General features: G+C 71.5%; 4 protein-coding genes across 9 annotated transcripts; 3 read left to right on the top strand and 1 right to left on the bottom strand.

Annotated features, from left to right (window-relative positions):
* Nucleotides 1-91: 91 nt before the first annotated feature.
* Nucleotides 92-4212, bottom strand: PMEL (premelanosome protein). The gene is made up of 12 exons (XM_086478727.1): nt 4149-4212; nt 3102-3230; nt 2878-3024; nt 2644-2784; nt 2408-2569; nt 1928-2323; nt 1576-1830; nt 1041-1316; nt 863-956; nt 570-772; nt 390-477; nt 92-251 (listed from the first exon to the last, which is right to left on the bottom strand). Exons 1-12 carry the CDS (start codon nt 4210-4212, stop codon nt 92-94), a joined length of 2115 nt encoding a protein of 704 aa, XP_086334853.1.
* A 1507-nt stretch (nt 4213-5719) lies between these two features.
* On the top strand, nt 5720-7746 carry CDK2 (cyclin dependent kinase 2). Of its 3 annotated transcripts, XM_086478798.1 has the most exons (7): nt 5720-5835; nt 5912-5989; nt 6246-6366; nt 6451-6621; nt 6719-6820; nt 7346-7549; nt 7642-7746. In XM_086478798.1, exons 1-7 carry the CDS (start codon nt 5720-5722, stop codon nt 7744-7746), a joined length of 897 nt encoding a protein of 298 aa, XP_086334924.1. The 3 variants fall into 3 exon arrangements, with proteins under 3 accessions (XP_086334924.1, XP_086334925.1, XP_086334926.1); XM_086478799.1 differs by lacking the exon at nt 6719-6820; XM_086478800.1 differs by lacking the exons at nt 5912-5989; nt 6719-6820.
* A 5339-nt stretch (nt 7747-13085) lies between these two features.
* On the top strand, nt 13086-16086 carry RAB5B (RAB5B, member RAS oncogene family). Of its 4 annotated transcripts, XR_015184040.1 has the most exons (6): nt 13086-13269; nt 13410-13561; nt 13710-13832; nt 13929-14022; nt 14323-14975; nt 16048-16086. XR_015184040.1 is itself a non-coding variant. In XM_086478796.1 (5 exons), the coding sequence occupies exons 1-5, from the start codon at nt 13107-13109 to the stop codon at nt 14436-14438; spliced, it is 606 nt and encodes a 201-aa protein (XP_086334922.1). In that variant the 5' UTR covers nt 13086-13106; the 3' UTR covers nt 14439-15022. The 4 variants fall into 4 exon arrangements, 3 of the variants coding, with proteins under 3 accessions (XP_086334922.1, XP_086334921.1, XP_086334923.1); XM_086478796.1 differs by lacking the exon at nt 16048-16086 and having other exon boundaries at nt 13086-13267; nt 13450-13561; nt 14323-15022; XM_086478795.1 differs by lacking the exon at nt 16048-16086 and having other exon boundaries at nt 14323-15022.
* A 759-nt stretch (nt 16087-16845) lies between these two features.
* On the top strand, nt 16846-19052 carry SUOX (sulfite oxidase). The gene is made up of 3 exons (XM_086478757.1): nt 16846-16877; nt 16959-17106; nt 17500-19052. Exons 1-3 carry the CDS (start codon nt 16846-16848, stop codon nt 18928-18930), a joined length of 1611 nt encoding a protein of 536 aa, XP_086334883.1. The 3' UTR covers nt 18931-19052.
* Nucleotides 19053-24761: the final 5709 nt, after the last annotated feature.

Here is a 24761-nt window from a genome sequence, read left to right as displayed (position 1 = left end):
GTGTCCCCCCACCACCACCCACGGCCCCCCCAGTCCTGGGGGCTCGGGCCAGGCGGGGGGGGGACAGCGTGGGGCAGGGCGGGTGGTGACTCTAGACGGTGTTGGCGCGGAGCAGGGGGCTGCTCTCCCCGCTGGGAGCCCCCCCGAAAGCCTGGTGCAGCAGGAGGCGGAGGGCAGAGCTGGGGGGCAGCCAGCCCCGGGGCCGGGGGGCCGGGGGGGCCGCGGGCAGCAGCAGGTTGTACTTCACGCGTCTGCGGGGGCAGAGGCACGGCGGGAGGGTTGGTGCTGGTGCCGGCGGGGCCGTGGCGGTGGCCCCCAGGTCGTGGTGGTGGACCCCCTGCGCCACGGTGTGTCCCCCCCCACGCCACGGTGCCCCCCCCCAGCCTGACCTGTAGGTGTAGGCAGCGATGCCCAGGGCGGCGGCGATGAGCACCAGCCCCACGAAGAGCGTGGTCCTGCCGGCGGCCGTGGCGGTGTCTGCGGGCAGAGGCAGCTCAGCACCCCGCGGGACCCCCACCCCCCCCACCGCCCTGCGACCCCCCCTCAGCCCAGCCCAGCCCCGCTCCCACCTCCGACGGCGACGCGGGTGCTGGCCACGGCCAGGCTGTTGCCGTTGGCCAAGGAGACGTTGAGGCAGTAGAGGCCGGACTGGTTGAAGTCCTGGCGCAGGACGAGCTGGCAGCCCAGGGCCGGCGTCACGGCCGAGCACGTCTGCGTCTGCGCCGTCTGGCACTCGGCGTCCGCCACCACCGTGCAGACCTCCTCGGGCAGGCTGCGGGCAGGGGTGGGGGGTCAGAACCCCCCCCGGTCCCCTCCCTGTCCCCGTCCCCAAGCCGCCGCCCGCTGCCCCGGCTGTCCTCACCTCCCCTCGCACGTCACCGTCAGCTCCACGCTGCTCTCGCTGCCCTCCGGCACCACCGGCACCACCTGCACGATGGCCACGCTCTCGATCCCCTCTGCAACGGGACGCGGTGTGGGAGGGGGCTCAGACCCCCCCGGACGCCCCCACCCCCGCCCCCCGCCGCCGGCCCGGCACTCACGGACGATGTCGAGCTGGGTGGAGAAGGTGCCGTAGCGGTACAGGATGCAGCCGGTGGGTTCGGCGGCCGGTGCCTGGCGCTTCACCAGCACCAGCGCCTCGGCGGTGCCGTCGGGGGCGGCCGTGGCTCCAGCTGTGGCTCCAGCTGTGGCAGCAGCAAGGGATACAGCCGTGGCTCCCGCGGTGGCTCCCACTGTTGCTTCTGCCGCGGCTCCAGCTGTGGCTTCAACCAGGGATTCCGCGGTGGCTCCAGCTGTGGCTCCAGCTGTGGCTCCAACTGTGGCTCCAACTGTGGCTCCTGCCGTGGCTCCGTCTGTAGCTCCGGCTGTGGCTCCAGCTGTGGCTCCGGCTGTGGCTCCAGCTGTGGCTTCAACCAGGGATTCCGCGGTGGCTCCTGCTGTGGCTCCAGCTGTCGCCGCATCTGCAGGAGAAGCCGGACGCAGGGAAGAGGCTGGGGAAGGGCGAGGGGGGGACCAAGCCCTCGGGGACCCCCCCAGACATGGCCCGGCACCCCCTGCCCGGGGGGAAGCACCCACCTGCAGCCGCTGTTCCCTCCGTGGTGGCAGGGGCCGAGGTGCCCAGCGTGTCCCCAGCCGGGGCCACCGAGATGGGGAGCAGGGGGTCCACGGATGCCGCGGCAGAAACGGCAGCGGGGTCGGTACCCACGGCCCCGCCGGTGACATCCACCGGGGCGCTGAGTGTCACGAGGACGGACCCGGTGACGGCGGAGTCCAGGGGCACGGCCGCTGATCCTCCCGTGGGCTCCGCCGGCGAGCTGGAGGCTGCGGGTTCTGCGGGCAGAGCAGGGATGGGGAGGGCACCCCTGGCACGGGGCACCCCGGGACCCCCGGGCACCCGCGGCGGAGGGGCTGCCCCACGCTGCCTTACCAGTGCTGGCTACCCCGGCGGTGGTCTCCCCCTCCGGCGTGGTGCTGTCGGTCTGCGTGGCCGTGGGTGCTGCCGACGGCGGGGGCCTCGTGGTGGGGTCCACGACGGGGGCGGCGGAGGTGCCGCAGGGGGTGATGGGGATGGCGGCCTGCAGCACCAGGTGGGCGTTGAAGGAGCCGGTCTCCAGGTAGGTGTGGGTGACGGTGGCGCTGCGGGAGATGAGGGTCCCGCTCTGGTCCCCGAAGTCCCACGAGTAGGAGATGTCGGCGTCGCGCAGGTAGCGGCTGGGGTCGTGCAGCCGCACGGTGAAGGCCACGGCGCGGTTCCGCACGAAGCGCCCGTCGTCCTCCGCCGCGCCCTGAACCTGCACCACGTCCACCGTGAAGGGCACCTGGTCTGGGGGGGGACACACGCACGACACGGGGCACCGTCAGCTCACCCGCCCCCGCCGGGCTCCCCCTCCCCAGCCCCGGCACCCACCGGTGACGCTGAACTGGGTGCTGGCGCGGCCGATGGGGATGAACTTCTGGCGGCCGCGGTAGTGGTAGACGACCACCTCCATGGTGTAGGAGCCCAGGGGCACCCCCGCCGTGCTCACCGTCAGCTGGGACGCGGCACCGTCCACCACCTGCCAGTACCGCCCTGTGGGACGTTGGGGGGGTCAGCACCGCCTCGGGGACCCCCCGGGCCCCGGCGGGGGTCGGTGCCGGCCTTACCCCACGTCCACCAGACGTAGACGAATTTTCCGCGCTTGCCGCCGGCGATGGAGGGAAACGGCTGCCCGTCGGGGAAGACGCTGTCCGCGCCCTCGGCCGGCTGCTCCGGGAAGACGGGCTCGCCCTGGGCGAAGCGGGTGCCTGCGGGGAGCAGAGGGTGAGGGGGGGGGCACGGGGTGGGGGGGTCTGTGTGCCGGGGGTGGGGGACGGGGGGGGTTTCGGGTGGGCGCTGACCGTTGACGGTGCAGTTCTGGCTCCAGACGACGCGGCCGTCGGGCAGCACCGCCTGGGTGCTGGGGAAGCGGAGGGCGATGGAGAAGGTGGCCTCGGCGCCCGCCATGGTGGGAGCGTCGTTGGTGATGTCGAAGGTGACGTCGCCGCCTGCCAGGCACAGGGACGGCGGCTCAGGGACGACGCCGAGGGTCGGCGCGGTCCCCGCCGCCCGTGCCGGCACCCACCTCTCCAGCAGTCCTGCTGCCGCGGCGTCCCCTCCTGCCAGGGCCGGTACAGCCCCGCGTCCCAGCTCCGGAACGGCGCCGGCCGCCCGCTCCAGGGCTGGCTCCGGCCACGGCTCCGGCCACCGGCTCCTGCGGGCGGAGGGCGAGAGGGCGCGTGTGGCACCCGGGGCACCCACACGAGGTGGCCACCAAACCCCCCCGACCGGCCGGGGAGAACCCCCCGGTGACGTGCTGCTCCCCCCACGGGGGGGGGGCACCCAGCCGGGTCCCCCCTCCCCGACCCTCGGGGACCCCCCGGGGGCCACGTGACGGGCTCGGGCCAAGCCGCGCGTGGGGCAAAGCCCATCACATGGCGCCGGGCGCTGCCCAAAGCCGCTTCATGTGACTCTCAGCTGAGCCGGCGCCGGCAGCCCCGGCCAGGACGGGGTGAGGGTCTCCCTGGCGGCCCCCCCACTCGCGGGGAGCTGCTGGGGTCCACCCTGTCACCCCCCAGCTCAAAAGGGGCTCTTAAGTCACCTCCCCGTGTCCCCCAAATTGCAGGGGGCCCCCTCTGTGTCCCCTCGCTCCCAGGCAGATGGGGGTACCCCATTTACAGATGGACGGGGATCCCCCATTTACAGACAGACGGGGTCCCCCCTTCATTTGCAGGCAGCATGGGGGTCCCCCCCACATTTACAGCATCCACACAGAGCGATGAGGACCCCCACATCCCACTGTGCTCCCGGGGGGGCTGTAGGTCTCCCCACATCCCACAGAGGGATGGGGACCCCCAATAAGCCCCCTCCCCAACCTCCAAGCAGCCCCCACCCAGGGGATTAGCAGGGTCTAATCCTGCTCCCAGCGTGATTTGGCTTTGCCAGGGGATCTGCTCCCAATAGTGAACCCCAAAATTTTGGGGTGCTGGCAATGGTCCTGGCCGGCATGGGGGCTCCCCAGATCCCGCGAGCCCCCTCGCCGGCCAGGACCATCCCGACTGCTCCCGTATCGGGCTCTGGATGCTGCCCAGACCCCCCGCACCGAGGACCCCCCACCCCAAACCCCACTTACGACGCTGAGCTGTAGCCAAGACCAGGAGGGTCCCCAACACCGCCATCACCCCGTGCACCCGCATGGTCTCACCGTCTTCGTCTCCCACCACGAACCGGGGCAGAGAGGCGAAGGGGATGTGGGGGGATATGAAGGGGCTCTCATTTGCATAATCCCACCCCAAAATGGGGGGGGGGGCTGGTCCCCACCCCCGGCTTGACTTGCGTGGGAACACGTGTGTGCATGCGTGTGCAGGCCTCGGTCACACGCTCCGGCTCTGCCCTGGGTGGGTGGGGGACTCGTGGGGTCCTTCCTGGGGGATGCAGAGACAACGCCACCCACCCCAGCTCGGGGAGGGGATTTGGGGGGTTCCCCCCCAGCTCGGGGAGGGGATTTGGGGGGTGTCCCCCCCCCACTCTCAGCACCAACCCGGTGACCTCAGGGACACGGATTTGGTCCCACGGAGTGGATACGGCCGGGAGACGGGACGCGGACCCACCGAGCCTGGGCCACCCTCTTGTGCAGGGTGGGGGGTACACGCAGGGGGACCCCGATCCCACACGCAGCTGGGGGGGCGCCCCAATCCCACACACGCAGGAGGACCCTGATCCCACGCACACACAGAGGGTGACACCCCGGTTCCACGTACATGGGGGACACAACCCCAATCCTACACCCGTGGGGACCCCGACCCCACACACGGGGGACACCCTGATCCTACACACAGTGGGGACCCCCATCTTGCACACACGGTGGGGACCCAAACCCAACATAGCTGGGGGGACCCTGGTCCCCCCCACACGGGGACCCCCATCCTGCACCTGCAGAGGGACCCTGATCCCTTACACACGGGGGGGGGGCCCAACCCCACATACATGGGGGTCCCTGATCCCACTCAGATGGTGGGACGGCCGTCCTGCCCGCACGGGGGGCACCCCGGTCCCACATACATGGGGGGACCCCGATCCTACCCATGGCGGGGGGGGGGGCGCCCTGATCCTAAACGCACGGGGACCCCCAGCCTGCGCATACTTGGGGACCCCCGACCCCACTCGCATGGGGGGTCCCTGATCCCGCACACAAGGGCGGGACCCCGGGCCCACACGCACGGGGACCCCACCCCACACACGCAGGGGGACCCCGATCTCCCTGTGTTTCCAGCCCCCCCCGAGGGACCCCCCCCCCCGCCCCGCTCGTACGCGGTTTGCTCGTACGGGACCGCTGCTCCTGTCACTTTAAGGGATCTCCCGCGCCGCCCGCCGCGTCACGGCCAGCCGGGCCAATGGGGCGGCGCGCAGGGGGCGGGGCCAACGGAAGGCGGGAAGCGGCGCGGGGCGGGGCCAGCGAAACATTGTTGCGCGCGGGGGGGAAGCGGCGGCCGCGATCGTTCCACCCGTCGCGCGCGCGCGCCCGGGACCCCCCCCCCCAGGGACCCCCCCGGGGCCAACCCCCCCCCCGGGCCACCCCCCTCCCCCGGGGGCCGCCCCGGGGCCGCCCCGGACACCGCTCCCCCCCTCCCCCACCTCCGCCCGGGGCCTCCCCCCGCCCCGGTCTCCCCGGGGCCGCTGCCGGGGCGCCCCCCGGTCCCCCCCATGGAGAACTTCCAGAAGGTGGAGAAGATCGGGGAGGGCACGTACGGCGTCGTGTACAAGGCCCGGAACAAGGTCACGGGCGAGGTGGTGGCGCTGAAGAAGATCCGCCTGGACACGTGAGTGGGGCGGGTGGGGGGCACCGGGAACCGGGCGGGGGGCGGCGGGCCCGGGGCTCACCCGCCTTCCCCGCAGGGAGACCGAGGGCGTCCCCAGCACGGCCATCCGGGAGATCTCCCTGCTCAAGGAGCTCAACCACCCCAACATCGTCAAGTGAGTGGGCGAGGGACGACACGGGGGGACACCCCCCCCCCCCCACGGGCGGCGGGGCTGGGGGCAGCGGGAGCTCCGCAGACCCCCCCCCCCCCCTACGGCCGCGGCTCCATCCCGGTGTTGCCTCGGCTGGGGTCAGCGGGGGCTGTGGGGAGCCCCTGGGGATGGGGATGGGGGCGGGGGGTGTGGCGGCTGTGGCCGTGGGGTGCCCCGGGGCTGTGGGTCGCCCCACGGCGCCGGTGCCGCCTCCCCGCAGGCTGCTGGACGTGATCCACACGGAGAACAAGCTCTACCTGGTCTTCGAGTTCCTGCACCAGGACCTCAAGAAGTTCATGGACTCCTCCTCGGTCAGCGGCATCGCTCTGCCCCTCATCAAGGTGCGGGGCGAGCGGGGCGCGGGGTGGGGGGTCCCGGCCCCGGCTGAGCCTGTGTGTGTGTGTGTCCCCCCCGTCTCCCCGCAGAGCTACCTGTTCCAGCTGCTGCAGGGCCTGGCCTTCTGCCACGCTCACCGCGTGCTGCACCGCGACCTCAAGCCCCAGAACCTGCTCATCAACGCCGACGGCGCCATCAAACTGGCCGACTTCGGCCTGGCCCGCGCCTTCGGGGTGCCCGTCCGCACCTACACCCACGAGGTGGGGGAGCACGGACACGACAGGCGGCGCTGGGGGTGGCTGGGGGGGACGCGGTGCCCACTGTGTGTGTGTGTGTTCCCCCCCCCCGCCCCCGCAGGTGGTGACCCTCTGGTACCGAGCCCCCGAGATCCTCCTGGGCTGCAAGTACTACTCGACGGCCGTCGACATCTGGAGCTTGGGCTGCATCTTTGCCGAGATGGTGGGTGATAGCAGCGGGGTGCCCCCCTCCTTCCCCCCCAGATCCCCCCCCGGGGTGACACTGGGGTCCCCACGCATCGGGGTGTGCCCAGGATCTGCTGGGCGGGTTCGGACGTCCCGTCCCGGTGACACCGCGGCTCCCTGACGTCACTGCCCGGGAATAAAGGGGCTTTGTGGGTGCTGGGGTGGGGGGGGGACGCAACACACCGCGCCGGCCGGGTGTCATGTGAGCCCCCCCCCCTCCCCGGGGTCCGCATCACGCGGCCGACCGCAGCGCCCGGGAAAACCGGGACCGGCTTCTGCCGCGGGGACGGTCACGAGGGGCCGGCGTGAGAGCTCACGGGGTGGGGGCTGCGTGTGATCCCCGTCCCCGGGGGGCGGGCTCGGCCCTCCGTCAGCCGGGGACCTTTAGCTTGGAAAGGGCAGGATGTCTCGGGGTGCGATGGGGTGTCAGGACCCTCCCTCCCCCTGCTCCATCACGGGGTGCCGGGCTGCCCCGCGGGGGTGCTGACGGACCCCTGCCCAGATCACCCGCCGCGCCCTGTTCCCGGGGGACTCGGAGATCGACCAGCTCTTCCGTATCTTCCGCACGCTGGGGACGCCGGACGAGGCGGCCTGGCCCGGAGTCACCGCCATGCCCGACTACAAGCCCAGCTTCCCCAAGTGGGCCCGGCAGGATTTCGGCAAAGTCGTGCCGCCGCTGGACGAGGAGGGTCGGAAGCTGCTGGCGGTGAGCGAGGGACTGGAGGAAGGGGAGGGGGGCGGGGGGGGCGATGGGGACCCCCCCCCCTCACTGCCCCCCCCCCCCCCCTCCTTCCCCAGCAAATGCTGCACTACGACCCCAACAAGCGGATCTCGGCCAAGGCGGCGCTGGGACACCCCTTCTTCCGCGACGTCACCAGGGCTGTCCCTCACCTGCGCCTCTGAGCGACCCCCCCGGCCCCTGCCTGCATCGCGGAGGGGCTCAGGACGGGGCAGGCAGCTGCCTGCAGCCCCCCGAGGGGCTGGGGGGGGGGGGGGGGGGGGAAGGGGGGCTGCCTCCTCCCAAAAGGAGCCCCCGGCCCCGCACTGCGAGAGGTGGGGACGCAGCGCCCGGGGGCTCCGGACCCCCCTGCGCCTCCTCCTTGCCCCCCCCCCCCCCCCCCCCCCCCCCCCCGGTGCAGAGCCAGAGCCCCGGGGCCAGGGAGCGGGTCCCGCCTGCCAGGGGGGGGTTCCACGACGCGGCGAGGCCCCCCCCACCCCCCCTCGCCCGGACTTTTGGCACTTACAGCCCCGGTGTGTGTGGGGGGGTCTAAGCACCTTTGTTCCCCCCCCCCCCCAGCGCCCCCCCGCGTTTCGTCGCCGATTTTTGTAATTTCTGCAATTTCGTACAAATGTCCAAGTGCGTGTGTGGTGCCGGCGGGGGCGGGGGGACACGACACACCCAGGGCTGGGTTGGGGCCTGTCGCGACACGGCCCCACCCAGGGACCCCACGGCTCTATACGGCCCCACACTTGCCCCCCCCCCCCCCCCCCCCCGCCCGTGGGGGCGCCCCAAGCCTTGGCCCCGCCCGCCGCCGCCGCCAGGCCACCCTCTTCCGGCACGCCCTCGGGTGGCCACGCCCGCCTGCGCTCTGGAGCGCCGCTATTGGCCGGGCTGGGCCCCGCCCCCCGGGGGGGCGGGGCCGCTTTCGGGTGCGTGGGGCCGTGTCAGAGGTTGTGGTTCCCAGCGGCCCCCGCGCCCTCTCTCCCGCTGTCAATCATGGGAAGCTGCTCCTGAGATTGGCCGCGGGGCGCCGCCCCGCGCCGCCATCGTTCATCGCGACGCTGGCCTCGGGTTGGTCGGGGAGGGACCCTTCTGCGCTGTGATTGAGCGGCGGGGCAGCTTGCCGCCTTTCGATTGGCCCCTGTGGGTGCGGGGATCCTCCCCCTTAGGTCACCTTATTTGTTGTTGGTGCCGCCCCCTCCCGTTCGGCGCAGCCTCCCGTTGGTCTAACGCCCTGTCACTCATCCGGGTCCCGCCTCCTTTCCCATGTTCCTCCACAACTTGCCGCCCGGCTGCTCCTATTGGCCATGCTACCGCCCATCCGCCCCTCTCACCGCCACCGATTGGTTTTCCTACGCGGGGCGGAGCGGTGACCCGCTCCCCTCCTCTCCCATTGGTCCAACCGAGAGGAAGAGGCGTATCGGCCGCAACTCTGGCCGCCGCCGATTGGCGGAGCCGCCCCTTAATCCCGCCCGCGCCAGGAGGGTTTGGTTGAGCCGCTGTTTGTGCGCTCGGGGGCCGCGACGGGAGGGCCGGGCCGGGCGCCGAGGTACCGGGGGGGGGGGATGGGGGCGCTCGGGGGGGTGTCCCGGGGGGCCGGGGGAGGCCCGGGGAGGCGCTGGGGCCCGGGCGGGCCACAAGGGCTCCCCCAGGCCTTGGGGCGGGAGCTGGTGCCGCGGGGCCGCCCCCGGGAGGTGCCGCGGGGGGTCCCCGGTGCGGGCGTGTCCGTCCGCCCCCGCCGTGTCACCGGGCTGGCGCCTTGCGAGCCGCTGGAGTGGGGAAAGCGGGGGGGGCGCTGTGGGGTGCCGGTGCCCCAGAGGGCCCCCCCCGCCCCCCGGTGTGGTGGTGCCGTTCGGCCCCGGTGCGGCCCCGTCGGCCGGTGCCAGGCCCCGGTGTGAAACCAGGCGCTCGCAGCAGGTGGGGAGCGAGTCCCGGCTCCCCCCGAGGGCCCCGGCGAGGCCCAGCCGTCCCGCAGGGTGCCTGGGAGAAGCCCCGGCTTTCCCACCCGGGGCTGCCCGTCTCCCGCACCCCCGTTACGGGACGATCGTCTGCGACGTTTGCAACTTTTCCCACCGATTTCTGCGCCGGACCCGCCCCAGGAGCGGGGCTTCGCCCCGAGCGTTGGCGTCCAGAGCCCACCGGGGCCGGAGCTGCCGAAGCGGGGGAAGACGGAGGGACCCGGCGCTGTCGGGGAGGAGCGGGTGGATGAGCGCTGCTCCCCTCGCCGAGAGGAGCCCGGTGGCGGCTTCTCCCCAAGGGCATCTCCCCCGGCAGCACCGGCCCGGGCCCCCCGCACCGGCTGCGGGCGGCAGGCCAGGCCGGACCCCCCGAGTCTGAGCAGGACCCGCTGTTGGCACCGGAGCAGCGCCCGGGCCCTCCTGGCAGGACCGGCGGCTTCGCCGGGGTGGCCTTGAGCGCGTCGGCGCTATCTGCGGCGGAGCGTGGGGGGACGGCGCGTGGCCGGAGCCCGGCCCTCACCGGGGCGGTGAGCGGGCTCTGCCGCCCGATGGCTGGCGTGCGGGCGCTGTCACCGGCAGGCTTTAACGTCCCCCGCGGGCTGGGGGAGAGCTGTGTCCCCGCCATCCCGCCAACACCGCGTCACCGAGCCGCCGGAGCTGGCCGAGCCGCGAGGTCTCGGTGTTCCGTGAAGGAGGGACCCCGAGAGCCGCGGGGCGACTTCGTACGGCGCGTACGGGCCCCGCGAGCCGGAGCTCCCTCGGCGCGGGCTGCACGGCCAAGGCCAGGCTCCCCCCGTAACCGGGACTCCCCGTGGCACCGGCTGCACGAGCGCGATTGGGACAGAGGAAAAGCCCGGCTGGCAACAGGAAAGCAGCAGTTGGCCCCGGCGGGCTGTTGCAACCCTCCCCGGCGAAGAAGCTCCCTTCTCCCGGCGCGGCCCTCGGCCCGGGGAAGCCTTTGCCACTGCGGGTTCGCCCCGGCGGGTTGGGTGGCCGCGCTCGCGGCCGTCGGTGCTGCTTCGCGCCGTAAATCCCGCTCCGCTCGCCGCCAACGGTAATCGCTGGTGACACGGGCGCGTGCCAGAAATAGCTGTGGGCTTCCATGGATCGGCGTGTCGTTGGCTTTCGCCTGGTGCCGTGATGTTTTAGGGGGAATATCTGGTCGTCCCAGGGGTCTACGGATGTTCTGATACCCCAAAACCCAGGTTCATCCGAGAGAAGCTGAGTTTGGGCGGTTGTATCTGCCTTGATCCCGCGGAGGAGCCCTGGCACGGGTGGGATTTCGTGGCTTCCAGCGTCCTGGAGCAGCTCCCAGGCAGCAGAGGTGGCTCCTTCCAGGGGTGGCTGTGCCTGGATGGTGCCCCAGGGTCCTGCGGGGTGAGGTGGGGGGCGAGGACGGAGCCGTCCAGCCCCGGACTTCGGCAGCTCAGGTGTGAACAGCCCAAGGCTCAGGGCTGGTTCTCCCGCAAACCCCGGTGGCTCCATGGGGCGGCGGTGGCTGGAGCCCTTTGCCGGCGGCGCAGGTGCCCGCCAGCTCCTCCCCGGTCAATTCGCCCAGGGTCCATTCCGGGCGCTCACCCCGCGGCTCCGGCGGAGCAGGACGGTGGGACCTGGCAGTGGAAGTCACCGGCCAGCGGATGGTGGAGGTCGTGGTGGCGCCGAATCCCCCCGGGCTGAGCCGCTGCCTCACGTCGTGGGGCTGGGGCTGCGGCCGGGCTCTGTGCAGGGTCTCCCCACTGCCCCCCCGGGGAGCCCGGGCTGCTGCCGCCGTGGCCCTGGGGTGCAGCGGGGCGACAGGAGCGGCTTTGGGCAGCGAAGCTGCCCCGAGGAAGGAGGGAGCCGGCCTGGAGCGTGGGCCTGGGACTGGGGCTGTCGCTCCCGGCCTGCGGAGGGGACCAGCCCCGGGATCAGCTGGAGAAGGGGAGCGAGAAGGGGGCAGGAGGGCGAGGGGGGTCGGTTCCCAGCGCGGGGCCCAGCAGCGGTTGCTTCAGGGCTCGGGGGTGTTTGCAGGGGAAGGGGCTGATCCCGCTGGCAGAGGGAGGCCGAGGGGCAGCCGGGCCCTCTGCTTCGGGGGCAGCGCCAGGCTGGGCAGCTGCGGCGGCCGGTGCCGGGGAGGTGCAGCCGGTGCCTGGGAGGTGCAGCCGGGCTCCCCCCCCTGCTCTGGGGGCGGCTGGAGCTGACGTGATCCCGGTGCCGCTGCTGGAGCGGGTCCTGCTCTGCCCCAGCCCCCTCCTCACGGGCTGCGTCGCTGCCGGGACGGGGAAACGCTGCTGGGAACGGTTCAAGTGCTGGTGAAGCCTCGGCCCAGCCTCGGAGCTCCCGACAGCGACGCTTGGCTGGAGCCGTCCTGGGCTTCGCCCGGGCCTGGTCTCACCCCTGCGAGCTCTCCCGGCGCCTTCCTGGGTCCCACCGAAGAGGTTTGGCGGGAGTTGGGCAGCGCCGGCCGCTCCCGGCGGGTCGTGCCGAGCCGAGCTCGGGCGCTGCCGGGGCCGAGCGGTGCGGGAGGCAGCGTCCCCCGCGCCCGGGCGAGCGCCGAGCCGGTGGGTTTGTGCCCCCGGGGCTCTGCTGTGCCCCGGGGGAGGCGGGGGCCATCCCCCTTCTCCCGGAGGGGTCCAGGGTCGGCGCCGCACGAGTGCTGCGGTTGGCAAGTGTTTCCTGCGGGGTTTGGCCGGCCGGAGCCCGGTGTGCGCCTTCAGGGGAAGGGGAACTGGCAACCAACGACTTTCCGCCGGTTGGGTCTGGTCTCCGCGGTCCTCGTCCTGGCCCCGCCGGCGCGGTTCGGGCTCCGCTGCGGCCTCAGGGCTGGAGCGTGGCGGGGAGAGCGCGGAGCTCCCGGGAGAGGCGCGGGCCCCGCTGCCTCCCGCTCTTTCAGGGCGCGGGAGCTGCCGGCGCCGAAGCTCCGGCTGCCCGGTGACCCGTGGGGTTTGATCTTCTCCGGGCGCCCCCGTGGAGGAGCCGCTGCCGCCCGGGTTGGAGCTGAGGGGCTCGAGGGCAGAGCTGGGGAGTTCGGTTCCAACCGGGAGCCGCCGGAGCCCTGGTGGCCCCTCACGGGAAGGAGCTCCAGGCCCGGAGCCGCTCTCCTGCCGCCTCGGCTCCGGCGCCGCCGCGGCGTGTCCCGGCCCGGTGGCTGCTCGCCGGGAGCGGGAGGGCTCCAGGAGTGCTGACTCACTCCCAGCCTCCTCGGCTGCGAGGATCTCGGCTCGCGGATTAGCTCCGGTTTGCTGCTCCCTGAAATCCCTCCGGAGCCGAGGCTCAGGGAGCGGGGCCGTGGCCGGCGGGTCTGTGCCGCCGGGGAGAGACCCCGGGGAGAGGCCCCGTGAGGAGGAGCGCGGTCCAGCCGGAGGCAGGGGGGGTTTTGCCCACCGAGGCTCGGCAGAGCCTCCCTCCCTGGACGCGGTACGGCCCCGGGGGGGACGTGGGGGCGTCGTGCCGCCCGCGTTCGGCTCACCCACGGCTCTCTCCTCCTTCCAGGACAGCCGAGCGGATCGACAGGCAGCACCCAGCCCCCAGCCCCGGCCCCGCACGGGCGCCTCGGTGCCTTCCCGGTTCGCAGGGCGCGCAGCGCCGGCAGCAGCACCCAGGCCATGACCAGCCGAGGCGCCGCCAGGCCGAACGGGCAGTCCCAAGCCAGTAAAATCTGTCAGTTCAAACTGGTGCTGCTGGGCGAGTCGGCGGTGGGGAAATCCAGCCTGGTGCTGCGCTTCGTCAAGGGCCAGTTCCACGAGTACCAGGAGAGCACCATCGGCGGTGAGTCGCCCCCCGGGGGGGGCCGCGGCCCCGTCGCCGCGGCTTTGCCTCGCGCCGGTTCGGTTTCCCGTCGGCTCCGAGCCCCCGCCGGGCCCCCGGCCCTCGCCCTGCGGCGCTGACGCCGTCTCTCCTCCCGCCAGCGGCGTTCCTGACACAGTCCGTCTGCCTGGATGACACGACGGTCAAGTTTGAGATCTGGGACACGGCCGGCCAGGAGCGGTACCACAGCCTGGCCCCCATGTACTACCGGGGGGCACAAGCCGCCATCGTGGTCTATGATATCACCAACCAGGTAGGGGCCTTCTCGCGGGCCTCGGCGGCTCGAGGCGGGTCCCGCAGGGAGGCGGGGGCGGCTCTTGCCGTGGCGGGGGTCCCTCCGAGCCGCCCGCCTCGCGGCGCCGCGGTGGGCCGAGCCCCCAGTCCCCCCTCTCTGCTCCCAGGAAACGTTTGCGCGGGCGAAGACATGGGTGAAGGAGCTGCAGAGACAAGCCAGCCCCAGCATCGTCATCGCCCTCGCCGGCAACAAGGCCGACCTGGCCAGCAAGCGCATGGTGGAGTACGAGGTGAGTGCCGGCGCGGGGCTGCGCCGGGCCGGTGGGGGCTGCCGGCCGGGGCCGCGGGTGCCGGAGCCTCACCCGGCTGCCGGTGTCCCCCCGCAGGAGGCGCAGGCCTACGCAGATGACAACAGCCTGTTGTTCATGGAGACGTCGGCCAAGACGGCGATGAATGTCAACGACCTCTTCTTGGCCATCGGTGAGGCGCCGGGAGCGGCTGGGACGGACGGACGGGGGGGGGGGGGGGGCACGAGGGGGGGGGTGCAGCTTCCCCACCGCCCGCCCCAGAGCTTTTTGGGGGGGGCTGAGCAGAGCTGGTGCCCCGTCCTGCCCCCTGGTGAGCGCGGCTCCTGCCGGGGCTCCGCACCGAGGCGCAAGGGCGGCTCCGGGGGAAGCTGCTCGGTGTCCCCGGGGGGAGCCGGGGCGGCCGCAGGGCCTCACCCCAGGGTCCCCCCTGGCTCCCGCCGCCACCTCGCCCGTCTCTTTCCCCCCCTCGCAGCCAAGAAGCTGCCAAAGAGTGAGCCCCAGAGCACGAGCGGCGCGGCGGGCCGGAGCCGAGGGGTGGACCTGCACGAGCAGAGCCCGCAGAACAAGAGCCAGTGTTGTAGCAACTGAGGGGCGGCCTCGGCCGGCGCCCGCGCCCCGGGAAGAGCCGAGATGTAACCTCCATCCCCGTCCACCGCACCTCACCTCCATCACGGCACACCGAGACACCCGTCTGAACCAGAACCCTCCCGAGAGCTCCCTCTAACTGCACTTTTTAACGCTTCGGAACCACCACCAGGCACCCGTTACCACCATCCCGATGGCGGCGGAACCAGATCAGCCGGGGACTTAACTTCCAAAAACAAAACAAAACAAAAAAAAAAAAAGGCAAAAACAAAACAAAGCGAAACCGAACTCTTCTTCACTTTGTATTATAGGTGCAAAGAGCGCCCCAATGTTCCGATTCCTCCCTCCATCTTCCTCCCGCTCCCACCCCCTCTCTGCTCTGGTCAATCTGGGTCCCCGTTAACGTCTCTCCTTCCACCCTCCCGGCAGAGCTGGGGCGGGGAGACCCGGGAAGGCGGCAGCACCGGCCTCGCAGGGTCACGTTGTGGCGAACCGGCTGGAACCAGAGACCTCCGGAAAACGCGGGATGTTCCCCAGGGGGTCTGTCACCGATTGCTTTCTAATTTTGGTTGTTCCCCCCCCCCCCCCCCCCCCCCCCTCCTGTTTCTTCTGTTTGGCTGTCGGGGGGGAGGAAAGCTGCAGTGTCCTGAATTTCTTCCTAGGTGGCCTTTTTTTTTGTTTGTTTCTCCTTTTCTGGAGCGTCGGGCGAGCCTGGGGGTGGTTTTTTGGGGGGGGGGAGGGTTGGGCTGCGCCTCAGCCCGTTGAGATGCACCTTGGGGGGGTTTTGCGTTGGGTCCCGCTGGGCCCGGCGGAGGGGGGAGGAGGCACCGGCCTCGATCGGGTTTTGCTTCTGCTTCTCCCCAAGGAGCTCTCGGCTGGAGAAACCCGCGGCGGGACGGGACCGGGAGCTGTCGGTCGGTCCCGGCAGAAGGGCCCCACGGAGACCCCCCCACCCCTCTTTCCGGGGGGGGGGGGCAGGTGGCACCCCAGGGCGACGTGCAGGCGCCTCGGGTCAGGGTGCTGCAGCACGGGGGGACACCCCCAAAGCGGGGCCACCCCCGAGCAGCAGCACGTCTGCAGAGGGCAGCACCGCCCGGCGCTCAGCACCGCAGCCGGGGCCCCATCCTGGCCCTCCCAGCCCCTGCCCCGCTCTGTCCAGGGGGGGCTTTGCTTCCCTGGGGCGGGGGGGTCCTGCGTGCAGGGTGGGGGGGGGGCTCAGGGGCAGCGTGGGACCCGCTTGCTCCCAGGGCCGTGGCTGTGGGGTGGAGGGACTTGTCTCGTATGAAGCCCCCCCAGCACAGGGGTAGAGCCTGCAGGCAGATAAACCCCCTCCCCACTGCTCCGGCCCCCCGTCCCCCTCCCAAGGGAAGGGTCTGGCTTCGGTTGGGCAAAGACGGTGCCGGGAGAGCCTCATGCCACGGTTGGGTCTTCTCTTGGGCTGGGGTCTGGCTAGCGGACACCCCCCACCATCTTCTGGCCAAAACCCTGGACCAAATGGGGACACTGCAGCTTTGCTCACTTTTTTTTTTTCTTCTTTTTCCCCAGCTGCTTCTCTGATAATTATTATTATTATTTTCTTTTTCTTTTTTTTTTTCGTTTTGCTTTGAGAAAGCTCCTCCATTGCATTTAAATAACAATCATGGTAACAGAACTCAACCGATGTATTTAATGTAAGTAAAACCAAAACAAACAACAAAAAAGGAAGGGTAAAAAAACACTCTGTGTGCTCAGGGAGGGATTTTTTTTTGTTGGGGGTGGGGGGAATCGATCGCCACCTCTCCTGGCTGTTGGCACCGGGCAGGAGCCGGAGCCGTCGCAGAGCGACGGCTCCGGCTCCTGCCCGGTGCCAACAGCCGGTACGAGGCCCCAGCCCTGCCCCGATAACGCTTATCAGAGCAGCCAGCTGGGTGGTGGCTCCCGGGTGTTGGCCGTCGCCCGCCCGGCGAGAGAAACGGGATCGATCCCGTCGGGAACGGCGATGGCACCGCTGGCCCTTTAAATCCCGCCGCCGTTGCCCCTTTAAGAGCCCCGCGCTGCTGTTGCCCCTTTAAGACCGGGTGGTCGCCACACTGCCTTCGGCGGGTGTAAGCCCCGCCCACGCCGCCCCTCTGGGTCAGGGAGGGGGCGTGGCCGGAGGGCTCGTCCCCCTCCCTTGAGGCCACGCCCAACGCCCCTCTCTTAAAGAGGCAGAGACCGGCGGGACGTTGCGCTAACGGAGCCGTAACGCAGGTGCGCGGTGGGGCCGACCGGGACCGGGGTGAGGCGGGGGGGACATGACACCGGGGCGGGGATGCGCCACGCAGGTCCCCGGTGCCCGCTTTCCACGGAGCCGTAGGGGTTTCCCCCGGTAACGGTTCCCGGTAACGGTTCCCGGTGTCCGGTCCCTCTCTCCCGCGTAGGTGCCGCCGCGATGCTGCTGCTCCGAGCCGTCGCCGGCCGCAGGTACGAGCCGCCCCGTCGGGGCTCCCCGCGGACCCCGGTGCCGCCCGCCCGGGGCCGGTCTCAGCTCCGCTCTCCCCGCAGGCTCCCGCCGCTGCCGCTGCCCCGCCGCGGCTGCTCCCGTTTCCCCACCGGCAGCCCCGCTGCGGGGGGACACCGCGGGGCGGCCCCGGTGCTGGCGGCACTGCTGGGCCTCGGAGCTGTCCTGGCCTACGGAGAGCGGCGGCGGCGGGTGAGCGGGAACGGGGCGGGGGGGGGCACCGGGCGGGGGGGGGGGGGGGGCACCGGGACGGTGAGATCCCGGCACCGGAGGCGCTGAGTCCTGGGGGAGCAGCACCGGGATGCCCAGATCCTCCGGGGGGGGGGGGGGGGGCGGACACCGCTGGGTCCTTCTCCGGGATGGGGGCACCGGGGGGGGGTTGCGGGGGGCTGGATCCCAGGGGGGCGGGGGGGCTGGGGCAGCACCGGGATGCCCAGATCCTCTGGGACCCCCCGTCGCGGTCCTTCACCGGGATGAGGACCCGGGGTGGGGCAGCGGGTGCTGGGTTTGGGGGGGGGGGGAGACCCTGGGGCCGGGGCACCGGGTGCTGCAGCGTTCCCTGCTGACGGGGCTGGGGTCCCCCAGGCTGCCCAGGCGGCCCAGGCCGTGCCGGCCCCCCGGTACCCCCTGTACACGCGGGAGGAGGTGGGGCGGCACCGCTCCCCCCAGGACCGCGTCTGGGTGACCCACGGCACCGAGGTCTTCGACGTCACCGATTTCGTGGAGCTGCACCCCGGGGGGGCCGACAAGCTGCTGCTGGCGGCCGGGGGGCCCCTGGAGCCCTTCTGGGCCCTCTACGCCGTCCACAACCAGCCCCACGTCCTGGAGCTGCTGCAGGAGTACAAGGTGGGGGAGCTGAGCCCCGAGGAGGCACCGCCGGCCCCCGACACCGCCCAGGACCCCTTCGCCGGGGACCCCCCCCGGCACCCCGCGCTGCGGGTCAACAGCCAGAAGCCGTTCAACGCGGAGCCGCCGGCGGAGCTGCTGACCGAGCGCTTCCTGACGCCCAACGGGCTCTTCTTCACCCGCAACCACCTGCCGGTGCCGGCGGTGGACCCCGGCTCCTACCGGCTGCGGGTGGAGGGGCCGGGGGGCCGGGAGCTCTCGTTGTCGCTGGCCGAGCTGCGGAGCCGCTTCCCCAAGCACGAGGTGACGGCCACGCTGCAGTGCGCCGGCAACCGCCGGACCGAGATGAGCCGCGTCCGCCCCGTCAAGGGGCTGTCGTGGGACATCGGGGCCATCAGCACGGCGCGGTGGGGCGGCGCGCGGCTGCGCGACGTCCTGCTCCACGCCGGCTTCGGGGAAGAGCTGGAGGGCGAGTGGCACGTCTGCTTCGAGGGGCTGGACGTCGACGTCGGCGGGGCGTCCTACGGCGCTTCCATCCCCTACGGCCGCGCCGTCAGCCGGGCCGCCGACGTGCTGCTGGCCTACGAGATGAACGGCGAGGAGCTGCCCCGCGACCACGGCTTCCCCGTGCGCGTGGTGGTGCCCGGCGTGGTGGGCGCCCGCAGCGTCAAGTGGCTGCAGCGCGTGGCCGTCAGCCCGGCCGAGAGCCCCAGCCACTGGCAGCAGAACGACTACAAGGGCTTCTGCCCCTCCGTGGACTGGGACACGGTGGACTACAGGACGGCGCCCGCCATCCAGGAGCTGCCGGTGCAGTCGGCCATCACCCACCCGCGTCCCGGCGCGGCGGTGCCGGAGGGGGAGCTGACGGTGAAGGGCTACGCCTGGAGCGGGGGCGGGCGGGAGGTGGTGCGGGTGGACGTCTCGCTGGACGGCGGCCGGACCTGGCAAGTGGCTCGGCTGAGGGGCGAGCGGCCGGTGCCAGGACGCGCCTGGGCCTGGGTGCTGTGGGAGCTGGAGGCGCCGGTGACGGCGGGCGCCGAGCTGGAGATCGTCTGCAAGGCGGTGGACGGCAGCTACAACGTGCAGCCCGACACCGTGGCGCCCATCTGGAACCTCCGCGGGGTCCTCAGCAACGCCTGGCACCGCGTCACCGTCACCGTCACCCCCTGAGCACCCCGGCAGCTTTCCCCGCTCGCCCGCGGTGGTGGCGGCGGCGGCGGCTCAAAGGTCGCCGCGTTTTACAGCCCCCGACGTGTGAAAGTGGCTCCATAAAGATTGCGCAGTTTTATGGACTCGGCGTTTCCTGGGGCAGCGCCGGGGCAGCCGTTAGCGGGACGGGGCGGGGGGGGGGGGGGCAGCGCCGCTGCTGTAGCGGGACAGGGGAGATTGGGGAGGGGACACAACCCTGGGGGACCCTCACAGCCCCCCCGCCGACCGGCTGCCCCTTTGCCACGGGACCCCTCTGGCCTCAGGTAACCCTGGGACCCTCTGGGACCCCCTGCCCCTACATAACCCCCTGACCCTATGGGACCCCCTGACCCTAGGGGACCCTGTGACTCTCTATAAACTCTTGACCCTATGGGACCCCCTGCCCCCGTGTAACCCCCTGACCCTATGGGACCCCTGACCCTATGGCACCCCGTCGCCCTGCGGGACTCAGGCCGCGACCCTGGAGCCCCTGGGACCCCCCCAGGATCGTGGGGTCCCTATGGGACACACCCTCGCCCCCCCAGGGCCTGCACGGACCCCTCCAGCCCTCCCTGACCCTACGGACCCGCGGCCCAGCGGCCTCTCTGCCCCGACGGGACCCCCGGGCCGCCCCCGGTACCGGGCCCCTTGGGGCCGCTCACGGGTGACCCTTGGTGGCCTCCTGGGGGAGTCCCGCTGAGCCTGGGGAGGCTCCCGGTACCTCTCGGTGCGTCGCCGCTCCCGGACCGTGAGCCTGTCCCCGCCGTACCGGTCGTTATCGATTATCGGTTATCGATTACTGCCTATCGGCTATCGATTACCGCCCCCCCCGGTCCATCGATGCCCTCGGCGCTCCCGCCCCGCGCTCGGCGCTCCGCTGCCCGCCCCTGGACAGCCCCGCTCGATGCGCCGGCGCTCGGCTGAGCCCCCCCCCCCCCCCCCCCCCGCCGTGCCGGCCCATGGCGGCCGCGGCGGCGCCCCCCTCCTGGCGGCTCGAGGGCGTCGGCGCTCGGCTGGGTGGCCTGGCTGCGCGCGGGGGCCGGAAGTGGCTCGGGGCGGGCGGGGGGGCCCGGGCCCTCCTCAGGTGAAGCCGCCGCCGATGGAGCCGCCGCCGCCGCCGAGCCCCTGAGCCCCCCCCGCCGCTCCCCCACGCCCCGCGGCCGGGCCGGGCCGGGCCGGGGGGGCCCCTCCCCGAGCCCCGCCGGTGAGAGGGGGACGCTGTCGGGGGGGGGGCGGCTGGGCCGGGGCGTGGGGGGGGCTGTCAGGGGGAGGGGGTGATTGGGTTGGGGGGGGGCAGCTGGTTTTGGGGGGGGGGAGAGTGGGGTGTGACCAGGCCGGGGGGGGCGCTGCGAGGGGTGAGGGGTCAGGCTGGGGGGGTGGGGCGGTGGGGGTCTGTGCTGGCTGGGGGGGGGACACACACGGGCGTGAGCCCTTGGCTGGGGGGGGGGGTGTCTGTCTGCTGCGGGCTTGTGGTTCGGGGGGTGTCACGGTTTTGAGTGGGGTCCGTACCTCGGCGGGGGCAGGAGGCGTTTTGGGGAGGTGTGAGGCCCCCGCGGGCTGGCGGGGGGGGGGGGGCTGCTGTGGCGGCGGGTGCCAGGGGCTGCGCCCCGAAATCGTCCCCCAGCCCCTTTCCCCAGGACGGAGGGGGCTGGAGCCAGCCCGGGATGGAGGAGGGGGGGGGGGGGGGTGTCCATCCCTCCTTGCTGGGGTGCAGCCCCCAAACTTGGCCGCTCCAGAGGCCGAGGGGGCTGGGGGTGCCCCGCCGGGGACGGGGGAACACGGGGGACCCGCCTCGGGGCTGTCGGTGAAATGACGCTTCTGGGCAACAATGGGCTTGACCGGGGGGACGGAGTTGGGGCTGCGGTGGGCGCAGGGAGGAGCTGGGGTCCCCCCGCTCCGAACTTCTTGGGCTTCTTCTGCGTCCCCCTGTTCTGTGGAGGGGCCCGTCCGGCCGCGTTTGGGCTCGGTCCCCTCCGCTCCCCTCCCTTCTCCTGGGAGCGTCAGGGGCTTTGGGGGGCGGCTCTCGGGGTTTTGGGGTGAGCCTGTTCCGAGCGCTGTCCCCCCGCGGGAGCACCCCCACACCGGTGGCGCCGGGGCCAAGGGGGCTGCGGGCGCCGCTTTCCTGGCGAAGCCGCTGGCTCCGGGCAGAGCTTTCCCCGACCAGCCCGTGAGTGCCGGAGCCTCCTCTTGGGTTGCACGACACTCGGATGTGGGGTTCACCCCCCGTTTTCCTGTTGGCGTCCCCCCAGTCCTCCCCTCCGCCCCCCTCCCGTTCCCGGTTCCGCAGCGGCTCTGGAGTTTCCCCGGGCAGGAGGGGCCGCACTGTTCTCCCCCGGCACGGGGGGACACCGGGACGGGCTCTGGAGCCTGTGGGGAGGAGCAGGGAGCGGGTCCGAGCTCCCTAAAGCGTCCCGGCTCCGCTCCTGCTGAACCCCGGGGGGGAAGGGGGAGCCGTGTCCTGCGGCCCGGCCGGGGCGAGCGGCGGCGGGGCCGGCAGGGGCAGGATCTGACGGGTTTTGGCCTCCTCTTGGCTTTTGCTTCCAAGGACTCGAGGAAACCTGAGCGGCCTCCATGCCAGACGGGGCTCTGAGCCCTGGGGAAGGTGTCGGTGTCCGGAGGAGCTGCGGGGCCGGGTCTGTTTGCGCAGCGGCGGCGGCGGCTTGGGCTCCTGAGGGGACTTTGGGGAACCGCAGGGGCCGGCGTGGTCTCTGCGCCCGAGGACGGCGCGGGGTTCTCCGAGGGGAGAGGACCGGGCCGGGCTTGAGGAGGGAGCCTCCGGCCGAGGATCCGTTTCTCCCCGCTCTCGGTGGGTCAGTTCCATTTAAAAGGCGCCTGAGCATCGTCAGCGGAGTCGGGCTGCGGCCGGGCGCGCTGGAGGTGCAGCGCGGCTCCGCTCCCAAAAGGCCAGAGTCTCCCTCCAGCCCTCCCAGTCCGTCCATCCGTCCCGGCGGGCGCTGGAGGAGGAACGTCTCTTCCCTCCTTCGGTGCCAGGGCCGCCTCCCGAAACGCCTTTTCATCTTTTTGTGGGCTCGGCGTCGTTGCTCGCGGTTATTCTTTACTGGGGTTGTGGGGATGCCCGGAGGGCACCAAAGGCGCGCGGTGGAGGACGGGCCTCGGGCGGCTGCGAATTAAAACCGCGTTGGAGTCGCTGGGTCTCGGGAGCGCGTTTAAGGCGAGGGATTTTACATTTGACGCTGCGCCGGTTTGTGGGGCTTTTGCCATCAGCAGGCTTGGAAAGAAAATGGTATCAAGGAGCGGGCACGGCTCGTGTCCTGTCGTGTCAGCGTTGGGAGCAGCTCCAGCGGGGAGGAGCTTCTCCAGGCGGTGAATAGGAGTGAAAAATGGCATCCCCACTTCGGTGGGGGACAGCGCGTGGCATCTCCCCTGCCTCGCTTCCATCGCTGAGCCGCATCCTCAGGGGGCTTTCTCTCACTCGTCCTGTTTTATTTAGGGAAAGGGCAGAAATTGCAGCTCAGTTCTTGGGTTTAAGGCACCGGGAACGTGGGCGTTCGCTGGGCGATGGGCTCCGGCCAGTGCCTGGTGATGCCAGACCCGGCCTTGGGGTTCAGGACTCGCCGCGGTGGCTCTGCTGGTGACAGGCCCCAGCGTCGGTGCTCAGCGCTGGGGCAGAGGAAGTTTTTCATCCCATCCCTGAAGCAGTAACTGAGGGATGTTCCCGTTGCCTCTCTCCCACCGACGTAGCCTTCGTTACGAGGGGCCTGCCCGGCTCGGCAGCGGGGAGCCGGCAGCCGCCGCGTGGCGTTAGATCAGGGGGTTTTAGCAATGGCGCTTTGTCTCATCTAATAAAATATTTCAAAATGTGGCGAGGCTGGGAGCTGGTTTAGAATGGATAAAGCGGGTCACAACGCTTTCGTTCTGCCTGCCGAAAGGCGGCCCCGCTCCCCTCTGCCTCGCTCGAGCCGGGGTCTCCCCCGCAAGCGGGGCCCGGCTGCCGCGGAGCCCCGGCACGCGTGCGGCAGAGCTGCCTCCTGGGCGCCTGCACCGGGGGCGCTGGCAGGACGGGGGGGTCTCGGCCTTTCCCCTCCGCTGGGTTTTGAAGCGTTTCTGACGACGCCAACTTTGGGTTCTTTCGAGCGGCCGGTGCGTTCTGCGACCTCCTGTCTGCAGCGGAGGTGGAAAAAACCCCCAAGTCCTCACGCTGGAAAATAAAGGGCAGCGGATGGAAACAGCGGTTGGGGAAAAGGAGCTGCGGGGCCCCGTGCAGCGCTTACTAATTCCTACCCCAACGGGAGGCTGACGACGTTCGCCCCGAGCGTGCCTTCCCCCCGCACGCGCCGCCTCCCTGCTCGCCCCGGGCCCCGGCGGTGCCGGCCTCGCCAGCGCCCGGCCGGGCTGTCCCGCGGTGGGGAGGCGGAGGGGAGCCGAGCCTCGGCACCGAGAGGTGTGGTGGTGCCTGGGGCGCCTCGGTGCAGCGGGAGCCGAGGACGTGGGTGTCTGCACGCTGGGCTGCCGGACCGGCAGAGAAATGGGTCAGACCGGGGGTTTTGACGTTTCTGGCTGGTTTCGGTGCGAGTCTGGCTGCGCGGGTGCCCTCCGTGGGGGTGATGTTATGATCTTAAAAATACCACGGGCGAGCCCTCGGTGTGATGGGGCCGGGGTGTCTTTTCCTGATGTCGCGGTGTCTGGAGAAGCGTTTCGCTGCCGGTGCCGAGCGTTCGGAGTCGTTTCGCCGCGCCTGAGGGACAGCCAGAAGCCCCGGGGAGAAATCGAGAGGGGGAGAAGTCAGGCTGGCTTTGCTACCAACCGCGGGGGCGACGGGGGTTGAAACGGGGCGGCTGGTGGGAGCCCGGTGTTGGAGGGTGCGTGGGTGCAGCCCGTGACTGGGCCGGGCGGGATCCGGGAGCCTTTTCCCATTTCTGGGCGATTTCTGCCATCTGGGGAATCAGCAAAGACCCGGGGCAGGAGGGGCAGCCAGGCCTGCCCTTCTGCAGGAACCCCTGGTTGTTGGTGTGAAGGACGTTCGCCGGGTGCGCCACGCCGAGACGGAGGCGGTTTTAGGTTGGGCTGGTTCCCAGGGATTTTTTTTCTTTCCTTGAGCGTTGCCACTTGGGGAAGAGTCCTTATTTCGGAGGGGAGGAGGGCGTCGGGCGGCGCTCAGAGCACTCTGCTCTAATTCTAGTGCCTTTCTGTCTCCGATTCCCAAGCTGATGATCACACCTCAAAGCTGGGAAGAAAGTCCAGAGCCGGAGACGTGCTCCCTGCATGGAGGTGTGTGCCCGAGCCGAGCCCTCGCCGCGCTGCCCCTCCGGAGGGAGGACGACCGCCGGGCCGGGGCTCCGCTCCGAGGGGCGTCAGACGGGACCCGGGAGCGAACGCCGCGCAGAACCGTTTTTGAGCCGGAGGTTCAGGACTGGCCGCCCCCGCAGGGCCGCGGGGTGACGCGAGCCGGGGGCTTTTTTTAATTTGCAGGTTTTAAAAGGACAATCCCCGCTTGCGAGGCCGTGTGTGCTCGGCCAGAATGAAGGAAACCGACCGCTGACGTGCGGCTCGGGGCTCCTGAATCGCTCCCAATGTTTTTCCCTGGGTCCTTCTGTAAAATACAGCGGAAGGAGGAATCGATCTCTCTTATTGCCCATCGTCCCCTCCACGTGAACGGGACGCTGTGCGTGAGGAGGCAGCCGGAGTTAGGGAGCTGCCTCCTCAGCTCTTCCCTTGGGCGATTCTTAACCGATGGCTTTGAGGGAAGGTGCTTTCCCGCTCTCGCTCCTGGCTGTCCGCTGCCTGCGCTTCAGGGAGGGCACCGGGCTCCTGCTTGGCCCTGGCCCCGGGTGGGACGGGTCCCCGGGAGGTGC

Source organism: Leptosomus discolor, chromosome 27, assembly GCF_034619465.1.
Source record: "Leptosomus discolor isolate bLepDis1 chromosome 27, bLepDis1.hap2, whole genome shotgun sequence".
Taxonomy (NCBI): domain Eukaryota; kingdom Metazoa; phylum Chordata; class Aves; order Leptosomiformes; family Leptosomidae; genus Leptosomus; species Leptosomus discolor.
Note: the sequence above shows the minus strand (reverse complement) of the source record. Positions and strands in the feature narration are given on the sequence as shown.

Bases quoted from the DNA above. Each gene is read 5' to 3' on its own strand.
- PMEL (XM_086478727.1), bottom strand. From the start codon at position 4,212: ATGCGGGTGCACGGGGTGATGGCGGTGTTGGGGACCCTCCTGGTCTTG. The intron at 2,785-2,877 runs GTCAGCGCCCAC...TGCTCCCCGCAG, and splicing joins CCAGAACTGCACCGTCAACG to GCACCCGCTTCGCCCAGGGC. The intron at 478-569 runs GTGGGAGCGGGG...CTCTGCCCGCAG, and splicing joins CACCCGCGTCGCCGTCGGAG to ACACCGCCACGGCCGCCGGC.
- CDK2 (XM_086478798.1), top strand. From the start codon at position 5,720: ATGGAGAACTTCCAGAAGGTGGAGAAGATCGGGGAGGGCACGTACGGC. The intron at 6,622-6,718 runs GTGGGGGAGCAC...CCGCCCCCGCAG, and splicing joins TCCGCACCTACACCCACGAG to GTGGTGACCCTCTGGTACCG. The intron at 6,821-7,345 runs GTGGGTGATAGC...ACCCCTGCCCAG, and splicing joins GCTGCATCTTTGCCGAGATG to ATCACCCGCCGCGCCCTGTT.
- RAB5B (XM_086478795.1), top strand. From the start codon at position 13,107: ATGACCAGCCGAGGCGCCGCCAGGCCGAACGGGCAGTCCCAAGCCAGT. The intron at 13,562-13,709 runs GTAGGGGCCTTC...CTCTGCTCCCAG, and splicing joins TCTATGATATCACCAACCAG to GAAACGTTTGCGCGGGCGAA. The intron at 14,023-14,322 runs GTGAGGCGCCGG...CCCCCCTCGCAG, and splicing joins CGACCTCTTCTTGGCCATCG to CCAAGAAGCTGCCAAAGAGT.
- SUOX (XM_086478757.1), top strand. From the start codon at position 16,846: ATGCTGCTGCTCCGAGCCGTCGCCGGCCGCAG. The intron at 16,878-16,958 runs GTACGAGCCGCC...CTCTCCCCGCAG, and splicing joins CGAGCCGTCGCCGGCCGCAG to GCTCCCGCCGCTGCCGCTGC. The intron at 17,107-17,499 runs GTGAGCGGGAAC...GGGGTCCCCCAG, and splicing joins ACGGAGAGCGGCGGCGGCGG to GCTGCCCAGGCGGCCCAGGC.